Raw genomic sequence first — 21,257 nt, 5'->3', positions numbered from 1 at the left:
GTTTTGTGAACTACACATACACCTTCTACTTTTTAAACTGTCGTCCTCATTTCACTTCATACTACCATTTGGCCGAGTGGATTTAACATTATACAGAGAAGACAGACATTGGAAATGGATTACAGTCAAGAGTCACCTGTACTATTTCCTTCATCATATCTGCATTGGGGGGAAAAGGTGTTTTCATTGTACTGCCCTCATGGTTTCCCCTCTTTGACCCTTCACTTGAGTCTAACGTCTATCCCACGTACCTTTATTTCTTCTCCCTCTCACCTTTGTGTTTCTCGGTCACTCTCTTTGGCCCGTTACATTTGGCAGATATAGTCAATTCACACTCATTTTCAAGCCCTGAAGTGACTCCATGGCCTGGCTACACAATTAGGAGCTCATTACTTGCTAATACATAGACTAGAAGACAGACAAAGGCAGTCTGCTTTTTTGTTGTGCTCCTTGCTTCCATCATTTTATATCTCTTTCTCCCCAGGCACTTTTTCTTCTCACTTCTCTCATCTCACCCTCTGCTACAATACATCTTCTCCATGGTGTATAATGAACCTGTGTGTGCTAAGAAGAATTAATAGTTCAATTTCCATCGCTTAAGCATTGTTTTTGTGAAATTGGATATACTCTCAGCCCTTACACCTAAGACATTTGAATCTCCAATTCTTATTTTCTGGTTCATTTGGCATCCAGAAAGCTTAAAGTCTGCTTACAGGAAAATCTGACATTTGTTTCTTAATGGATGATACACATATACACACAAATGATTGCAGAAAACAAATGGAAAAGTGTTTAAATCTTCTAGAATTCTAATGTTAGACCTAATGTTAGATCCATCTATTTCTTTTTTTTTTTTCTTTTTTTTTTTTTTAAATCATAAATTTTGGTAGGTTAGAATGACATTATAATAATGTGAGCAAACATTCTTAGCTTTAGCCATCCTCTGACACTCAAATATGAATATCAGAGTACAATGTCATCAGCGCCATTGACTGATGACATTCATCAGACAAATGTTTCATGTCTGCATCCTTAGGCTTCGACAGACACAGGCCTAGAGACTGGTTCATGGCCGTCTGGCAGCCACTGGCTGCTAGAGGGAAAAATGCGTATTCCCTCATGGGTTGGCTGCTGGTTGCATGAGGCTGACAGCAGTCGCTGTGATTGCTAAAGTCCCAGCCATACAAGCCTAGACATTGGTCAATGTCACAATCAGGCGCAGTCTGCGAGTCACAAAGGTTCTGTATGAAAAGCCTTTTTTCAGTTGCTTTTGGTTTCTAAATACCAACCAAAAGTTTGTGATGCACAACTTTTATTTTAAAGCCGAACATGCTCTTTGCACTTTTTCAATTGTTAATCATTCTCGGCAACTTTAGGAATGATTAGGAGAGCTGGATTTACTTTAAGATTCACATTACCTGTGTTTTTACTAGCTTTTATTGGCGTGAGCTGGGTTTCACAAATAGTGCTATTACTGCTGAATGGGCATAGCCAAACATCTCATTCCCGAGACTTTATCCTGTCCGCCCAGTGACGTTTAGTATGCTATCATCTTGTTTTGGTATCAGCAATTTATGCCTACTAGTTAGTGTAGGCTGCTTTTCCATGTATAGTTGGTAACTTTGCCCGAAGCAGCTGTTTCTTATATTTATCAATATAGCTGTGACAACAAATGACTATTTGGAGATCGTGATTTTATGGTAAAGTTATAATTATGCAACTTTGGCTTGTAGGTTTAAATAGAGTTCTAAACTGACCCCACCAAAGACACAGCTGCAAAGGGAGCTAAATACTCCTTATCTATAGCGGATGTTGTGATTTTCCCCTTAACCCATGCATTTGTGCTAATGTGAGTCAGCAAATGTACCTGCAGAGAAAACTGCTCCTTTTTTCCCTCAAGTTTTGCAAACAAATTATTTATACATATTAATAATTCGAATTTGACTGGAATTTGAATGTCTTATAAATTTTGTTTCTGTAACTGTGAGCAATGTGGGCTTTTGTTTGAAGTTTCCATCTTTTCATGTTCAGAGCTCAGGGTCTACAACTAAAAGCAAGCCGAGGAACAGAGAGAGCCTCACAGGTGTAACGTAAGGTCAGCTTTGTCAGATTTCCCTCTGTGGCACTGTCTGCATCATTTCTCACTATCTGGCTGGCTCTGCTGAAATGCCAATTTGCTCAGCGAGGGGTCTCGCAGCATAGCGCTGGATGAAGGATATGTCCTGTTTACCAGTGTGTTCTGCGACAATTGACTGCATGATGAAAGAGACGCAGGGGAGTGTTGACATTTAGTTTTGTGCCACTGATGGCCAGTGTAGGGAAGCAGAATTAATGGAATAGATTTTGTGAGTTTGTTTGATGAAGAAAAGCAAGCCTATAGGAAGACATTTGTCTAGCTGCCACTGTGTGTAGTTGTGCATGCTTTACTTGGAAATACGTGATACTTTTTAGTATTTTTTTCCCCTGTGTGTCAGACAACACTGCTTTTTTTTTTTTTTTTTTTTTTGTCTGCATTTGAGCGACAAGCAGCTCTTCCTCGATTCCAACATCTAAATCTGGTTTTTTTTTTTTCATTCTGCCCCCCATTCTTCCCTCCCTCCATCCTCTCTCTCCTAAATGCTGTGAAGGTAATCCCAAGGTGATGTTAATAGGCTGGGATACTGTTGAAATTGCCACTGTCATCTCTTAGAGGATTAGATGGACAATTGCTTCTATGAAGGCCAAGCCAAGCAGTTCAAAGAAAACTGCAACAAAACAACTTTTCTAAAAGTGCCTTATACTGCCAGCATGCAAGTAACCTCTAACATTACAGCTTTTGGGTTTTATGTGCTCAGTATTGAGCTTGCATAGGTATGCACTGATGTTCTGATCTCCTTTTTAATGTAACTACAGATGGACTCATAAACAGCGAAAATATATCAAAGCTTTGGGATTATAGGCTCATTGAGATCTTTGATCCTAGATTGATGGGGGACCATTGTGTGATTAATGGAGTTTTATTTAGCCAAGCCAGGGTAATTTTGCCTGTCACCATTGCAGTGATTCAAGTGCAATACAAAAAGGCCTGTTTGACATTGGATTTGTTGCTTTAATAGTATAAAATTATCATGCAGAACTAATGAAACACTGTTGTAAACATCTTGTCATAGAAGCTGTTTATGGATGCAAGTTTGAAAGCCGTTTGGTCAGCGGTTCCCTTTATTGTTTCCTGTGTAGTGACTTTGCCAGTCGGGTTATTGACTTTTTAGTCTAAAAATCTTAATAGGACTTCTTAATAGCACCTGTGTTAAAATCATTCTAGAGATATATTAATAGATGACTGAAGGGGAATTGACAGCAATTTCCAAATTAAACTGGGTTTGTTTTTTCATTTTTATGGATCAATGTCAATCACTCTTTAATGTACCTATTATTGTGGGGTCAAGTGTTCAAAGAAAAAAGACAAAATAAGTTGCACAAAAATGCCAGATGTAGTAAAAATTATACAAATTATAACTAGTATATTCAAATTGATATTTTATTGTTTTTTGTTAGAGTTAAATAAGCACTTGCAGTTTCCAAACAAATAGTTTGCTAGCAATTATTTTATGGTTCAGACTTTACAGGCTTAAAAAGCATGAAAAACAAATAAGCACTTTTGGCCCAGATTGACATAATTGCATCACATATTTGCTGTAGATTTGTTGAATGATGCATGGTGCAAATCCTCCATCCCAAAGGTGTTCTGCTGAATTGAGATTTGATGACTGTGGGCCCCATTTGAGCACAGTGAACTCATTGTCATGTTCAAAAAGCAGTCTGAGATGATCTGAGCTTGGTGACATGGCACATTATCCTGCTGGAAGTAGTCATCAGAAGATGGGCACACTGTCAGCAACAATACTTAGATAGCCTGTGGCATTTATACGATGCTCAATTGGGACTAAGAAAATATTCCCCACACCATTACAGTGCCGCCAACTCCAGTCTGAATTGTTGATACCAAAGCAGGCTATATCTACGCTTCTGAATGTTCTGAATATCTGAATGACCCGACAACTTTTTGTCCAATTTTAATGAACCTGTGTGAATTGTAATTACACTTCAAGGTTTTGACGTGTTGTGTGTTCAGACGTGCTCTTCTGCATATCTTGTACCTTGGTTGTAATGTCTGGTTATTTGAGATAATCTGCTATCTACCCATTGTCCTCACACTTCTGGCATCAACAAGGCATTTTCACTCAGAGAGCTGAATATTTTTTTGTTTTTCAGATTGTTTTCTGTGAAGTCTAGAGATTCCTGAGTGAGAAAATCCCCCGTAGATCAGCAGGTTCTGAAATACTCAGACTAGCCCATCTGGCACCAACAGTCACGCTACGGTCTAATTTACATGACCATTCTTCCCCATTTTGATGCTCAGTTTGAACTTCAGCCTACAGGTGAACCTAAAAAAGAGGGGGAAAAAACATTAAATCAGAAGGCGTGTCCAAACATTTAACTGGTAGTGTAGATGTCGTCAAAAGTCACACAATGAGTTCTACTGTAAGCATAAAATATGTACATGCATGTAAACTAATCACAGTTTCTGTCTGGCCTTAGTTTGCCTCTTTAAGCTGCTACTTTTCCACGTCTGTGGATGTCTGCCTCACTCCACTCACTCCGGTGCTATTTCAGCCCACAGATGCACTATCAATAATTCAGCCCCTTTAACAAGGCTCAGGCTTTTAAGAGGGTTTGTCAAAGCCCCTCCTTTCTAGATGCCTGCTAGTCACTGGGTGGTCATGTCCTGGTGGAAAAGTCCTTGATTTTGTACTGAAACCAGAAATAAAATTGTTGCTAACAGACATTGTATATCTTTATTTATATTGTTATTGAGTTTGTTTCCTCTCAAGCTTGAAAAAGCTAGAGCACACTTACTACTGGCGGGCCAAGAAGTCAGCGTCTTGCCAGGGATTTAAAGCCTAAGCTGTAGACAGAGTAAAATGGCCGCCAAAGCAAGAAGACAGCCAGGGTCACAAAAAGTTCATATTTCACTTTAATACTTGTTTACATTTTAATGCACCCAACAGAAGGCTGGCGAGGCATTGCAAATCCCAAACAGCCCCACCATCTTTTGGGGCAAAACCCATGTGGGTAAAGACTGCTTAATTCTGTGTGGAGCATGTGTGTTTGGATTAGTTTCAAGGAGGTCTGCAGGAAACGGAGGCTGTTGGTTTTCTGAGTAATGCGTTCTGAAATTACAGCTATCCCTCAATGTCTGTGATAATGTCATAAGCTACAGAAAACTTACATTTATGCGGGCATATTGAATGACACAAGCCCATAGATTCATTGAAGAAAAGCAAAAATAATATGTGCACTTTGAGAGAATGATTGATTTGTAGCATTGCCATATTACTCTTGTATATAGAAAAGCATTACTTTAGAAATGCAATTTGGCTTTTCAGTTTTCCTGCTGGTCTGACGGGCTATAAATCTGCAGCACTTATTTACCAGATTGGTTGTAATTAGTTTATACAACAAGTCACATATTCTGTTTTTATTGCCTCTTTTGAATTTTGAATCAATGATTATTTAAATTATTGTCTTGTATCAATAAAGAGGAGTTGGTTTGCACATCTAAAGGTTGGTATTAAGCAATACTCCTTTGTTTTGTGAGTTTCCTTGAATTCTGGCATCCTTATTTCATTAAAAAGCAAATGTTAAGTCCTCCAAACAACTGGTGACTAATCTTCCCTCATCCTAGAGTAAGAGGACAAGCTTGTGGTCTATTGCTTGCTTCTCTTCAGATGCACACAGGGGGATTTGCTGATTGCCCACCCACAGAGAGCTGACCGGTGCTGTGGCAAATCCAGCCGAGAATTAATCACTCTCCCCTTGTGAGAGTTGTTGCTCAGGAGTTTCTTGATTGGGTTTGACGGTGCAAATTTTTTGAGATGTCCTTTAACACCCAAATTCAAGTTTGGTTACCTTGTGTTAAGCCTTTTTTTGTTTGTTTGATGGTTTGTTTGGTTTTTGTTATCTTATTTTTAGACTAAAGATGAAAAAAGGAGACACTCGGCATCATATACGCAAAATACTCTGCAGTGAAGAGGCTTTTTGTGCGATATGTTTTTCTCCCCGACAAAAACATGCTCGATAATTTAACGGAAAGAATTAGAAGTACGTCTACTCCTTGTTTCTCATCAAAAATTCCAAGCTCCATGAATATGCAAATGTAGAGATGCCTCTAGGTGCGGCGGTGAGCCGTGTCACACCCACCAGTGAAACGTTGCTGGTCTCATTACACTTCGATCAGAACACAACCACTACAGCCACTCAAATCACACAATTTATGTCAGAGTAAGAATAAGTTTAGCAGCTTATTCTAAGCGTGTGTTTTTGTTTTATGATTGTTTAGCATTGCTTTCAGCAGGATGCGTGGGCTGAGGAAGTCCTGTTTTTATTAAAGTCTCTTTCCTCAGGATGTTGAAATATGTGTAGTTACATTTTCACGTCTTTAGTTATGCGGATAAATGGGTGTGCGTGCGGCTCAGAAATGACAGTGCTGCTTGGTGAATATTTTAAATGTCATGTGAAATGTGGAAATCAGACACAAGTGACGGGGGAGGATTCTTAAACATTGTTTTTCTCTCTTCAGCAGCAACCTGCTGCTTTTGTTTAACTTTCTTGCTCAGTATTCCTCCTTCGTTCTATGTATATATATATCTCTGGCTGTGTGTCTATGCGCGGCATCCTCGATAGAGATAAAATGAGTAGATCACATGAATTTAAATGACATTCCCATTACTCTGTGTTCTCTGTGCTGTGCGTCAAACACAGAAGAGGAACCTACAGAACGGGTAAATAACACTGTGTCATCAGTTCTTCCTAGAAAGTCTTTGGCACTACACACAAAGGCCAGTTATCTATTCATCACCTGTACTGTTGCACTTTATAGTTTGGACAAAGTGATATGGAAAAACTTTGAGAAGAAGACAAAACAATGCATTGGAAGTTTTAATTAAGACCATATGTGTGCAAGAAAATAATGTGAATGTGGAAGAAATCAATTCCAAACTGCATCACAAAGTAATAAATGCTGACATATTTGTTAATTAGCATTGTTACCCTCCTGTTGCATCAGCACACCAATATTGTATTCTTGAAGCATTTCAAAATAGTTATGCTTAAGTATTTCTTGTTGTACATTGACTTCGAAGTCGGTATCTGATAAAAGTTTAACAGATTTTTACAAAGTTTCGGATTAAAGCTGATGAAAGTACATATAATATTGAGAATCAATATCGCAGTGTATGCAATAAGATGAAACAAAAACTTGAGGACTGCCCTAATATTATTCTTATTTAAAGCACTGTCTTTCAGTCACAAGGATATAGATATCCACTGGTATATTAAGTTACACCTTATGAATAGGAATGTTAAGCAGTTCAGACTAACTTCTCCAATACACAAACAAAGTGATGATGATCAGATGAGAAGTCATTATGTCTCTCTTACCCTCCAATAAAAACCCTCAAATTTTAGATTTGATTAGAAATGATAACTGAGAATGCCTCAAAGCTCTGTTTCATTCTCATTTTGTCACTTTTAAGATAATTAGGATCTGTGTTACACAGGCTACCTCCACATGCACGGGTCTTTTTTAAAATAATAACCCTTTACTTATAGAAAGACTAGACAACCAAACCTTTAAACGATAACATAGTGCACATTAGTGTTCAATGTTGCATTGTTACATTATTGTTACATTAGGAATCTGACCACATGTGTCCTTTTCAATTAATTGATTGAAAAGAAATAGAATTTTCAATAATTACCAAACCAGTTTGAGCAGCTTATAGTCTGTATTTACTGTAGTTTTCCAAAGCATGCAGTGACTGTTTTTTTTTTTTTGTTCGAAATTTCACTTTGCTTAACAGAGTAAATCCATAATTTCCTTAAAACTTATCTGGCTAAAGAATTAGTCATGTCTCTAACCTTTGGACTTTGTAGTAAAGCTGCAGGTACCAGAGTTTCTGCTTCCCCGGCTGTGTCAATAAAAATGACTGAAAGTCTATGTTTTCCTATAAAAGTTCTCTGTATAATGTACAGGTCAAAACACGTTGGTCAAGCAGTAATAGGGTTTTGTCATACTTTAAGTGTTGCTGGAGTTTTAACCTCTTTACACATTTGGCTTGCTGTCATAGCGTCATCTTGTACTCTGCATCTGTTTTTCCTTGACTTGCCAATCCTTGAAGTAAAAGAAAGCAGAGAGGATTGAATACCCAACAAAGCGATTCTAGCTTCAGCCATCTGGTTTTGTTTACCAGCAGACAAAGAAGCAGCAACATTAACACCTGCATTAGTAGCTGCAACAATTCTAGCAGTGTGGTACAGATTGGACTTTTTGTGTAATCTGAGTGTTTCTAGTGATTTAGCCCAGCTTGAAAATCCATCTTTAACAAAAGCTTTCAGAGACTCTTGATTGTTACTTGTAGCAGAGACCTCACAAAACCTCAGTAGAGCTGTAGGCTATGCAAAGAAATTCCATTTTGTAACCAGCCTGATAATCCTTCCTTTTCTGCATTCATCCTCACTTCTGTTGTCTGTGTCTTTTTATTGTTAACTGACTGGACACTGCTGGAGGCACTGGTGGAACTGGTAGATATAGAAGCATCACTTTACTGTGGTTTTTAAATTGGTCTGTTTTGTTAGCATTAAGTCCCCCTCTTAAAGGCTAATGTACATGCAGTGAGTGTCGCGGCAGAAGCATAGGCTCACCAATCTGCCTGGAGTGCCAGTCTGATTGCAGGACAGGACAGACAGCGAAATAACCAGTCACGCGTAGTTCCTTAAATTGATCCAATCTACCACCACCCCATGAAGAATAAATTTAACCTTGAGCTGTGCTGGCAAACTTGTGCGCTCAGCATTCTCCGAAGGTGCTCGAGCACCTGAGCACTGTTGGAATCGACTGCTCTTACATAAGACAACGTTGTCAAGAGGGTAATGGCCAGTATAGTTTCTAGTCTGGCTGCCCTGAGTTTAACTTCTTGTATAAAACAGAAAACTCAACATAAGCTTAACCACTTGGCTAATGACCACTGGTGAGCAGGATGGCAGGGATAAAAGCTAGCATTTCTTTTTAGCTAAGCATTGACCACTGCTCTCCTGGCAAACTCGAGCTTCCTCATGCATCTTTTGCAGAATCTTCCTACCAGGTGACACGTTGGACGCCTGGCCACACAGCTGCAGAATTTCTATGCTGTAAAACTGATTTAGGAACTTAGTGAGTCAGTATTATAAACAAAATATGTTGTAAATCATGATGAAAATGCAAGTCTGCCAAGCAAAGCAGCAACCCCTTTCTCCTGCACCATTTTTATGCGCACTTAAGGACAAAGTTATATTTAGTTCTTTGATCCGGTGATGCCAGTTTAAGATGTGTGTACAGACGAATGTATGTGTGCATCAGTGATGTGTATATCACAAGAATCTGGAGCTAGAAATAATTGTCCTGACCTCTTACATTCCTTTTTTGTTTCTCTGAAGCTGTTAGACTAGTTTTCCCCTGTGAGAAAGTTGTTTTTCTTGAGTGTGCTACACATTAAAAGCTATAACAAAAGAGATGCGCTGCCTATTAAGTAAACAAGCTACACCATAGAATCAGCATAAACAGGATAAACTGCTAATGATGAGTGTAATTTGATAGTACGTTCAAATGCATTTGGTTTATTGAAAAGGTAGTACATGCTTACAGCTTCTTTAAAACTTTTTTGTCCTAAATATTATATGTGGTTTATGGTCTTTATTTTCATGAATTTCTTTACTTTAGCAGCTGTGTCAGGAACAGAGTTATTACATTGTCTCAATGATTGTACTGCAATTACTTTGGAACTCAAAGTTAAGTGTGTCTGAGCACCTGTCACTTTGAGTGTGCAGTGTGTTTAATGAGGAATTAATTGTCAGATAACCCTAATATTTCTGTGCACAATAAGTTCTATTAAAGGTGTATCAAAAGGCTTAGTGAAGTGGGTGTACATATCATCTATACACAGGAAAAGGTATTAAAAGCACAAGAAAAATACATTTCATTAAATTCAAGGGTAACTAATCTATAGATTGAAAGGCTCTTGGTTATTTTAAGTACATCAGCGCTAGGCAGGTTTTATTTGCCTTGTAGGAGTTCTGCTTGGTAACTTTTGATTTTAGCACTTTTCAAAAGTCTGATTGCATTTGAAGTCTGCTTTTGTGTTCTTCAGGTAATCACCCTTAGTTACTGAGTAACTGAGTGCGCACAGCGTGGATGACTTAATGTGAACATTTTGTGACTTTTTCTCACCATGTGTTCTTTTCACATTAAAATGACATTAACTTTAAATCAGACGCGGTCCTCGCTCAGTTTGTCATTTGGTGGTATTGTCAATAGCTCATTTAGCCCTTGTTGCCAACTGACACTGCAAATAAAGTAACTACACAGCAGGTTATGAAGTCAGTGACTCGTCCCAGGAACAAATGAATTCACACAGCAGATTCATCCTTAGAGGCAAAACCAAAAAAGGCAAAGCAGCAGCTGAAAGATACTGTGGCTACATTGTAGCTGGTTTCATATTATTCCGGCTTGCTGTCTATTTTCATGCATGGTTGCTCTTTTCTCCATCTCTCACCATTATTGCTTTGCTTGCTCTGCTGCTCTGTGCTTATGCTACCCTTCCTGTGTGTGTGTCTGTCTGTCCATAGGGTGCCTTTAATTGATGCAGACCAGGTTCTTTACACTTGCACTTATTTATACTGGATGCTTCAGTGAGCCAAAGTAACAGGATGGAGAATCTCTTCTTTTCTCTGGGAAGATCTGTCTCCCTTTGCCACATACAGACACACACACAATGAAAGAGACAGCCAAATCACCCCCTGCTGCGTCCGAGAGCCCCCTGCTTGTAGTTAGCCCATTTAGAGCGGTGTGTAATTGAAAAATAAGTTTCTTTTCTTGAACCTGTAAGGCTAGTTTTCATTCCGAGCTGGGCTATATTGATTCACTCCTCCCTTATCCTCCAGCAGAAGCAGCCCTTGCTGCCCATGTTTGTATTGACATTATCTGTCTGTAATGTAACTTGGCATGCTCCTTTACAGCTTCAGACACAATTTCACATAATTCGCTGGAGATAGTTTTAGCAGCATGGTGTGGTAGTGTGGACAAAAAGATTATGTTCAGGGGTGGTTGATGCGGATTTATTTCTGAGGACATTTTTTTTTGTCTGGAAAGCTCAAAAACTCCCCTCCGTAACCATTTTATTGTGATGTTTCTCCCATAGTATTATTTCTTACTGCTACTCAAGCTTCCAAAGTTGGGCCAATCAATTCTCGGGTGCTGTTTCAATCTGAGGCTCAACCTTTTATTCGGGGCTAATCAATGCAGGGCAGATATCTAAGGCTGCTGGGGAAGATGGGGTTAGAGAAGTAACAGCCAAGCCAATAGTCATCTCAGCTATAGATTTATATCACTGACCTTTTATGTGCAGAGCACAGGGAATAGAATTTGCTTAGGGTGGATATTACTGGGAACCCAAGGACAGAAAATGATGTTACTGGTCACCTCCCTGCTTCTTTTTTTTATTACCCCTGTACTCTTTCCTTTCATAATTGCTCCATATGACTCACATCCAGTCATATCTTGATCTCCCCCTTTCATTTGTTTCCTTTCATCTTTTTTGAAACAGAATTTTAAAAAACTTGCTACATGCTCCTATATAGTGTTGGTTTAATCCTTATTGCATCTTGTTGTGTGTTACTCTGCTTTACACAGTACTTTCCTGTCTACCCTTGTGGAGTATTGCAGTAACATATCTCTGTTGTACAACCCAGAGTCTATACACACACCCAGAAGGGTCTTATAGGTGAAGGGAGGTCATCTGTATGCTTTAAGGTTTAATACGTTTTCAATAGCTACTGTCAAGAGTAATATATTTTTTTTATTACCAAATTAGCTGTTCATTGTCGAGGCAGCATACTGACATTTGGTTGGAAAATATTCATAAGGCCTGGAAGACAGAGGCAGATGTGGGTGGTTGGACCTGTCTTTGCATATTCAGAGAACTGCTAAGGCACCCTAAGCAGTTCTCTGAAAAGTCTCATGACTGCCATTTCCAGAATCATTATGCATGAAGTATACCCATGGAACATCTTGGAATGAAAGTTGGAAGCTTTCCATGCGCACTCATATGATTTTTTTTTTCTTTAAATAGTGTGAGATTATAATATTATTTTATGCCATGTTAGACCCCTAATTAAAGATTGTGAATTATTTTGTAGTTTTAGTTTGCATTATTCTCCTGAATTAGAAGAAGGTGATAACTATTGCATTTGTTAAACTGATTTGCATTACATTAGACTGCTGATTGATTGTGAATAAATGATATTGTTTTATGATGCATTATACTGCTGAGTTATAAGAAATACTGTTCGCAGAAAGTCATCGCCTTATTTGTCTGATTAGAAGAGAACAGAACATACTGGAGAGGTTTTCTGTCCCATCTCAGCAGGAGCAGATAAACAAGGAACCAAGGTCGTAGCTTAGGCGCCGTGTGAGAGAAAGAATGAATGAATGTTTAGGCTTTTATGATTAGGTGGGGGCCACTAGAGGCTATAAGAGTTTGATCAATGCTCCACCATTTTGAGATCTGATGCTGTCTGCGTACGGTGTCCATCTCCCACGCGTGTGATCATTAAAATCATCGTTTGACTCAACCCGGCCGGACCAGTGTTGTTATTTTGGTTTTTCCTCTTGTATCCATCCCCAATATTTGAATCCGTAACAATAGGTAACAGTGGTCCTAAATATTAAAGTCCTAACCTATTAAGAAATTTTGTGGTTACATATTTCCCAGATCTTTCCAATTTGATTCCAACATTTGCAATTCTTAATCTTCTTTGCATGCGGGATCACTTTGATTTGTTTTCTCACTTGTGGCATTTTTCAAGGTCAGACACAACCCAGAAATGTCTGTTTGGGTTAAAAAAACAAAGGTAGTCATCTTTTAAAATGAGTTTCTTTTATTCGCTAAAGATCCTAGAGTCAACATTAATAGCATTTCCCAACTTTCCAAACCCAGATTTATAAATCCAACTGTTGAAAGCTACATCATTTGGATCCATGTTCAACATCTTCTTGTCTTTGTGGAAACACAAATTTCTTTGTGGTTTACTGCAAACTGTGAACGACCTGGATATTTTTAAACTGTTAACAGTTTTACGATTGAGTTTTAAATTACTCGGGTTTCTCCTTGCTCACTTAAATTCAGCTTAATTCAGAGAAATTATTCTGTTAATAACAAGATCTACCATCTTTTTTAGATTTTAGTTTCTATAATGCATGGAACAATAAGCTGATGTAATTTTATAATAGCCAATAAATGAACATTTTAAAAAGTATAGAAGAAATGGGGGAAAGAGCCTTCAACCATGTAATGAGTGTTGACATTACATAGTTTGTCCTCCAAAAGGCACTTTGAAACTTCCCTGTTGGCAACACCACAAACACAACAACCAGCTGATCTGAGCCAAGTCAGACAGGGTGTAAAAGAGTAATCCATGACTTGCTGCAACAATAAAACAAGATTCATTTTAAGCTGCATTTTTATATTACCTTAAGGGATCATGAATAGCTATGCATAAATGTTAGAGCAATCTCTTTATCATCCACTATATCGGTTCTTTAATATCACAAAATCCTCAGTATCGGAGTTAAAAATCCTGTATCGGCCAGCGTCTAGTAATTACACCTTTTTGTATATAATCTTGCAAAAAATCATCCATCATATTGCATATCACTTAACATGAAACAATGTGGAAGCTTACTTGAGAAATAACTTGAGTATTATTCAGAACCGCTGGGAAATTAAGCTTGTGTTTATGCTGGGAGTTCATTTTCATGTCAAATTATAATTGAGGTAAGAGAGGTGCAATCAATATAACTGCAACAGAAGCTGAGCTGAACAAATAGAGAGAGGGAGATTTCACCCAGATTGAGCCACTGAAACTTTGTGAAAGTAGCACAAACTAAAAATGTACATGCTAATTTGAAAAAAAAATTAAAAAAAAGGGGGGGGCGGTATCCAGCTAATGTCTCTACGCTCTATGATTTAACAGTTTAAATGGGGCCTTAGTAGACACAGGGTTGCTGAAGGGTGAGAAAAGGTGGGATGCAGACGGTGGGTGTGCAGAGGAAAGGATGGTGTAGTCAATATTTACTCAGAGTAATTGGTCTACACTTCCAGGTTCATCCCTGCCTTATCTCCTCCTGTTCTCCCTCGCACACTCACTGTGTGACCACAGTTACACACACATACACAGGGGATTGTGCACAATGCCCTGAGCAGTCCACAAAATAATGGTTAAAAGCATAAGGGATAAATGCTCGACACACTAAGGGATAAGTGCTCGACACAGTTGCTTCCAATAAAACTGCCCAGGTCACCTTGGGAGTGTTGCAGCAACCCCAGTGTACCACAGTGAATTATTATTGCATAGTGAATTGTTATTATTTCGTTTCTCTTGTAGTGCCATCTGTAATGACCTGTATAGCTACACTTTCTGCGGTAATGAGGTGGGTTTTTGTTCATTACCTCAGTGGCGAACAAGTATTGAGGCTTATTACTGAATTGACAGAATGACAGGGGCATTGGGATAAGAGGTGTCGAGCTTGCCAAAAGATGGACTCATCACAAGCTTGTTGCAAGAAGTACTGCAAAAGGTTTGCTACTGGCAGTGTTAGACTCGTGGGAAAAGACGAGCTGTCCATCAACTGTTTGTTCTTTTTTTTTTTTCACTCTTATTGGTCACTCCTCAAACACACCCACACAGACACACATACACATATATGAGAGACAGTCCTTTTCCTGTCCTCTTGTGCTCCCAAAGCAGCTTCCCAATTAACCCAGTGTATCTCCGTCAGCTCTTTGAAGTCATTTTATATGGTTCTCGCCTACACTTGTTCTGTGGGGCTCTGAATGGACATTTCTGGGTTGTCAACAATGTGTTGCCCTAATCACGCTTCTTTGTGCAGTGTTTGGTCTGTGAATACTCACAGCTCTGTAACAGGTTCGTATTTAATCGTCTCCCCAGTGTCGCCAAATCCTCATAGGGAATTGTTTGCGTTCTTTTCTGTCATATTGAAAGACATTTACTGAACAGTATAAAACCTCCGAGATGACAGTTGTTGTGATTTGGCACTATATTTAAAAAGTCTGATGAAAAATAAGCTTCTGAAGCAGAGGTTAGTGTACTGGAACAAGCTTGAATGGCCTTCCATCACCTTCAATTACAATACATAATTACCTCAAGCAAGTTCATTTTCATGTGCTGCAGGCTGGCGTTCCCTGCAGCTGGTGCCACGATGAAGATAACAATGCAGAAAGTAATACCACCCCACAGTCCCTGATGCACACTATGCACATTCTTTTTTCTGTCTCATTCCTATCATGCTGCAGATGCCAAAAAAGCTGCAGTCACAGCACTTCAGGATCAGCTAAAGTTACTTTTTTTCAAAGTAGAAAGTAATTTCAAATGGAACGTTTCAAACAGCTCAACAGACATTACCAAACGCACACACACAAACTGTTTCTGTGCAGTTCGACGCTCAGTGTGTCTTGCAGTCGATGTGTTGATGCAGTTGCTGTAGTTCAGTGGCAGAAGAAAGAAACAGCTCTGAGAAATGTGTAAGAAATATACTAGGATTGTGAGAGATTAGGTAAGAACTGAAAGTCAAGAACTGCTCAGGAATTGACATTTAATAAAATGTGATGTCCTCATTCTTTTCAGAGTTATCTAAAGCAGACATTGTTCATAACGTGTCACTGAAACTATCTTCTTTAATTTTGTGAAATGACAAAATGATAATTTTTTTGTTTCAAAAGTTGTGTGACGGTACTGGACAGATTAATATGTAGAGATTCAATTGGATACTTTGTATCCATGTATTGTGGTAATCTCATTATAATTACTGTAGCATAGGTAATATGTAGACACACTGTCTGCTACAAATTTCTGTATCTATGTGAATGGTAAGGTTGGGCGATTGGACGAATATATCGACTGTCGATGATAGGCTGAGCCTTTCGCCGATCGTTTTTACAAGTCCGTGCATGATTACATGAAACGAATGAAACATAGACACAAAAATGGATTTATTATCATTTTGGTAGTCGACCAGTTTGCCAGGTTTTTCTAATTAGTCGATTAGTTAATGATTATTTCAATAATTCTTATCTCCTCTTCCTGTGGGCAAACCTCCTGTTCTAGGCTCCAGTACCTCACCTGTTCAAGTCTGCCTACCTGTGAATATCACCCTGTTGTTGAAAAGGGTTTACTATTCAGAATAAATGCTAATATTAATGTGAGAAGAAAAAACAAACAAACTAGGAGACGGTGTAAGCTACTCCAGTTTAATGGTTTACTATCGCATTTCACTCATTAGCTAACAAAACTGAAATTGTGTTCACTCAGCAAGCATCAACCATGAGAAGTTTCTGCCAGGTAAGCTAACATAAACAAGGTATCAGTGCGACACACAAACTAATTCTCTAAAGCTGACCCACCCAGAGTTGACATCACAGCTCCACAGTGTCGGTGTTTTAAATGTGTGTGCACCGCAGTAGTGCTTTCATGGAAGGAAAGCGCTGCTTTGCACAGTCTGCATTCAACTTTGTCTGTTTTGCGTGAAATGATTTCACATTTTTGAAAACTTCTGTTTCTATTTACTTCTGTCCTCCTGTTTTGCGGTTCGCGCTATGTTATTCTTCGTTAATATTGAGTGTAGTCTAAATATGGAATGAAGAATTTCAAAAAGAGCTGCAGACCTGGCAAGAAACACCATTAGGACATAATGGCCCATGTTGGACTGGTGCCACGCCCACTGTTAGGTCAGGGGTAGCAGTCATTAATTTAAATTTAAGCTGATGGTGCTCTTAAGGATTACTTGCCAATTCCCACCTTTATCTAGCATTTGGACAGCAGCCATGATAGCTCGTGTAACATCTGCTTATATAATATATGGCTAACTCTATTTAACTCAACAAATCAGATCAGTCCTTTTGAGGTGAATCACTTCCCCCACTGCAGTGCTACACCAGAACTTAAGGTTCCCTTACCTGCCAAATCCCATTTTGATCCCTTTGCTAAAGAGTATACTGTTGTCAGTGTGCACATTGTGCCTTCATTGTGAAGAATGGGTCAGATAAAACGAGTGAGATGTAATATTTACATTTTGAAAGTGACCTGAACATATTTTAGTCTTATAAGTTATATTTGAAGCATAGTTAATTAGCAGATGGCATAAATGCTGCATCAGGTTTATAATAAGTTGATTATTGACGATGGTTATGTTATAAATATTTTAATCAGATAGGCTTTATCTTCTTATCGGCTCTAAAATGTATAAGGAAATTTTCCAAGGCATGTATTTATTGACTGCAGCTCGATTTGATCTGTTAATTTGTAAAATATCGTTTTCACCCTTTTTGTTTCCTGCAAGTTAACATGGGCAAATAAGCCAGCTGGAGTTGATGAGGGTCAAAGGTTGAACAGTGTGTGAGTAGCTTTGTATGTAAGCTGATTGCAACTTGAAATTGAAAGCGTCTCCTTGAAGCCAAGCTATAAGTTAACACTAATGTGCGACTGCTATCTCTGCACTGCCATCTCTATGCCTCACTGTGCTCTTGAAGTTAAGCTGGATTTTTTTTTTTTTTCACTTGATACTGAAACATCATTGAAGTGACTCAAGATAAGAGAAGAGATGACTCATTGTTCTTATATCAAACCAGCCTTAATGTTTATATGTTGAAGTTGAGAGAAGTGGAAACTGAAATATCACACCACTCAGCTGAAGCTGCTAAGAGTAAGCCCGCTATTTATTTTGTTTTTTGGAAAGGTTGTTTGACAAAAAGATAATCACGGCGATGTTTTTCATTTCCAGTTTAGATGAATCAGCGTAATAAATAATGAAAGAAATAGAAATCTGAATGTTTTCCTGTCCTCATAAGATTCAGGAGCTTTTTCTTTTTTATCACTCAGCTTTTTTGTTTCATATTGCATGAGACAAAAGGAGGCGTTGCGTCATGCATTCAGATCCAGAAGGGTTGTGCTGTCTCATTTAAGAGACAATCTATAGTTTACTGTTGTCATGGTAACGGCCGTGTATGTACCACCCGACGCTAATGCTAACTCGGCCATGGAGGAGCTGCACAAGACAATAAGCAACCAGCAGAACTCCCATCCAAACGCAGTGCACATTATAGCTGGGGACTTCAACCATGCTGATTTAAGGTCAGTATTCCCCAGATTTGAACAGCATATTAAATGTGCAACGAGAGGGAAAAACACATTGGATAAAGCCTACAGCAACATCCAAAAAGGCTACAGAGCAACCCCTCTACCACATCTAGGTTTGTCAGACCACATGTCCATGCTGTTGATCCCTGCATACACTCCCATTAGGAGAAGAGCCCCCCCAGTCACAAAAACTGTGAAAACCTGGCCAGAAGGTGCATCACATCAGCTGCAGGACTGTTTTGAAAACACGGACTGGAGCGTGTTCGAACATCAGGACCTTGAAGAGCACACAACATCAGTGCTCTCATATATTAACTTCTGTGTCAACAGTGTCACTGTGGACAAACGTCTCCGGGTGTATTCCAACCAGAAACCCTGGATGACTAAAGAGGTCCAGGTCCTGCTGAAGCAACGTGACGCCGCTTTTAGATCCGGTGATGGTATGCAGTACAGTGCAGCCAGATCTGAGTTGAAAAGAGGCATCAGAGAGGCCAAGGCAGCGTACAAGAGAAGGATCGAAGACCACTTCAGCACCAAAAACTCACGACAGGTATGGCAGGGAGTTCAGCACTTAACCAACTACAAACCTGGCAATACCACGTTGACTGAGGGTAACGCGGAGCTTGCGGAGGAGCTGAACCACTTCTTCGCACGCTTTGAGGTGAAGGGACCAGAGGCAGCAGCAGCAAAAACATCGGACAGCAGCAGCAGCCCAAGCCTCATAGTGCAGGAATATGAGGTGAGGCGCACACTGAGGGCAGTGAACCCCAGGAAGGCCGCCGGACCAGATGGGGTAACCGCAAAGGTCCTAAAAGAGTGTGCAGACCAGCTGGCTGGGGTCTTCACTAAGATCTTCAACACTTCACTGTCCCAGTCCTGCATCCCGCCGTGCCTAAAGTCAGCCACAATTGTCCCACTCTCCAGTTTCAAGTTTCTGGGTGTGCACATAGACACAGACCTCCAATGGAGCTCTAACACCTCTGCGGTCTTAAAGAAGGCCCAACAGCGTCTCCACTTTCTGAGAATCCTCAGAAAAATGGACCTGAAGAAGGAGCTGCTGACCGTCTTCTACCGCTGCTCCATTGAAAGTGTGCTGACATATTGCATCGGTGTGTGGTTCTCCAGCTGCACCACAGCACACAGAAAGGCACTCCAGAGGGTCATCAACATGGCCCAAAAAATCATTGGACATCCTCTTCCCTCCCTGAAGGACCTGTACAGCACTCGCTGTCTCAAGAGGGCACGCAGCATCCTACGGGACTGCACACACCCAGGACACCGGGTGTTTAAGCTGCTGCCGTCTGGCAGGAGGTTCAGGCTGCTGAGGTCCCGAACAAACAGACTCAAGGACAGCTTTTACAACAGGGCAATAGCCCTGATCAATGTAAATAGCTGACCTGACTGGATACCTCCCTGGACTTTTTTAGGGGGGAGGTAACAATGTTTAAAACAATAACAATAATATTTATATTTATAACAAGGTGCAATAATAACAGTGTGCATAACACATACACTTATTCTTCTTTTTTATACTAAGTTAATATACTGAGTTGTGTTGTTTGTTGCGCTGTGATGTGTCATATCGTGTCGTGTTGTGTTATATGTAGTGCCGACATAGGACAGTTTTTCCAATTTCATTGTACTACTGTACTATGTATGACTGTGCAATGACAATAAAGAGTTATCTTATCTTATCTTATCTTATACATGGTTTCCAGTACCTGCTGCTGTTAAAAAAGCAGCAGTGGAAGGATGATGTAAGAACAGATTATTTCTGTGTGTCAGTTACTCAGCTGCACTCTGGAGGATGGCTACATGTGCTAAGTGAATATCAACGAGCTGTGGTAAAAATGTGGAGTTTTACTTATGAATTCACAAAAGCTCAAAAGTCAGAGGTTTTTATTTGAAGTGGGGTGCAGTGGATTTTGTGGTAATGAAGATTACTTCATTGAGAATGTGTCCCTGTAATGGTTTATTTGAGGAAAATGAACAGTGTGACTGCTGGAGAAAGGGAATTCATTTAACTGGATTATTTTAAAGGACTGAACAAATAGAAGCGGCACCTGAACATAAATACAGAGCGATATCTATGATCTGTATCCATCCAAGCATTTTAGAGGTTTTTATATTTGTCATTACTATTCTGCATTTAACATTTTTATCCCTTTTCTCATTTTCAGATTTTGTTGAGAAGGACATTTAGACATCCATCACTGTCTTTTGTTATAAATATTTAATGGCAAATAAAATACAAAAGCTGCAGGTACCTACATATATTAAGTACTGTGCTGAATTCTTGAGCTTAAAAAAAGTCAATATTTGGTATGACCAGCTGAGTTCTTTAGTACAGCCTGAACTATTTTAGGCTCTTTTAAGCTTTGTTGTAATTTCTTTAAGCAGTCAGTGGTTCTGTCGGCTCCTTGAAGGGCGTTCAAAGCTCTTTGTTGGATGTTGGCTGCCTTTTGTTCAGTTCTGTTCAAGCTGATCCCACACCGCTTTAATAATATTGACGTCCAGGCTCCGGAGGAGGGCCAAGTTCATGACTGATAGTGTTCCATTGTGTGTTTTTTCTATCCAGGTATGCTTTTACTGCACTGGCAGTGTGTTTGGGATCGTGCTGAAAAAGGAATCTGTTGCCAATCTGTTGCTTTCCAGATTTCCATGGTGTTACATGGTGTTGCACAGTGGATCAAAATCTAACTCCATTCATAACTCCATCAATTTTGACAAGATCTCCAACTCAACTGTCTGAAATGCAGCCCCAAACCATGACAGAGCTCCTGTCGTGTTTTACAGATGGCTATAGACACTCACTGTTGTAGCTCTCTCCTGACTTCCTCCTGCTGACAATTTGAACCAGAAATGTCAAATTTGGATTCATCACTCCATCAGACCTGTTTCCACTTATTTAAGTCAGGTTATGGTGTAATTTGGCATACCTCAACCTTTTCTCCCTGTTTCCTTTCATGTTC

At 39.4% G+C, this 21,257-nt stretch overlaps 2 protein-coding genes across 3 annotated transcripts in view; both read left to right on the top strand.

Moving 5' to 3' along the window:
* ldlrad3 (low density lipoprotein receptor class A domain containing 3) overlaps nucleotides 1–21,257 on the top strand; it is a 95,527-nt gene that overhangs the window by 21,516 nt on the left and 52,754 nt on the right. The window lies entirely within an intron of this gene.
* Nucleotides 895–21,256, top strand: LOC146382384 (uncharacterized). Its single transcript, XM_084932996.1, has 2 exons — nucleotides 895–18,279; nucleotides 18,399–21,256. The coding sequence occupies exon 2, from the start codon at nucleotides 18,413–18,415 to the stop codon at nucleotides 19,679–19,681; it is 1,269 nt and encodes a 422-aa protein (XP_084789122.1). The 5' UTR covers nucleotides 895–18,279; nucleotides 18,399–18,412; the 3' UTR covers nucleotides 19,682–21,256.

This window comes from Perissodus microlepis, chromosome 7 (assembly GCF_051167445.1).
Source record: "Perissodus microlepis isolate ML-2025 ecotype Zambia chromosome 7, ASM5116744v1, whole genome shotgun sequence".
In the NCBI taxonomy this organism is placed as follows: Eukaryota; Metazoa; Chordata; class Actinopteri; order Cichliformes; family Cichlidae; genus Perissodus; species Perissodus microlepis.
The sequence above is the reverse complement of the archived record's forward strand: the minus strand, read 5'-3'. Positions and strand labels throughout refer to the sequence as shown.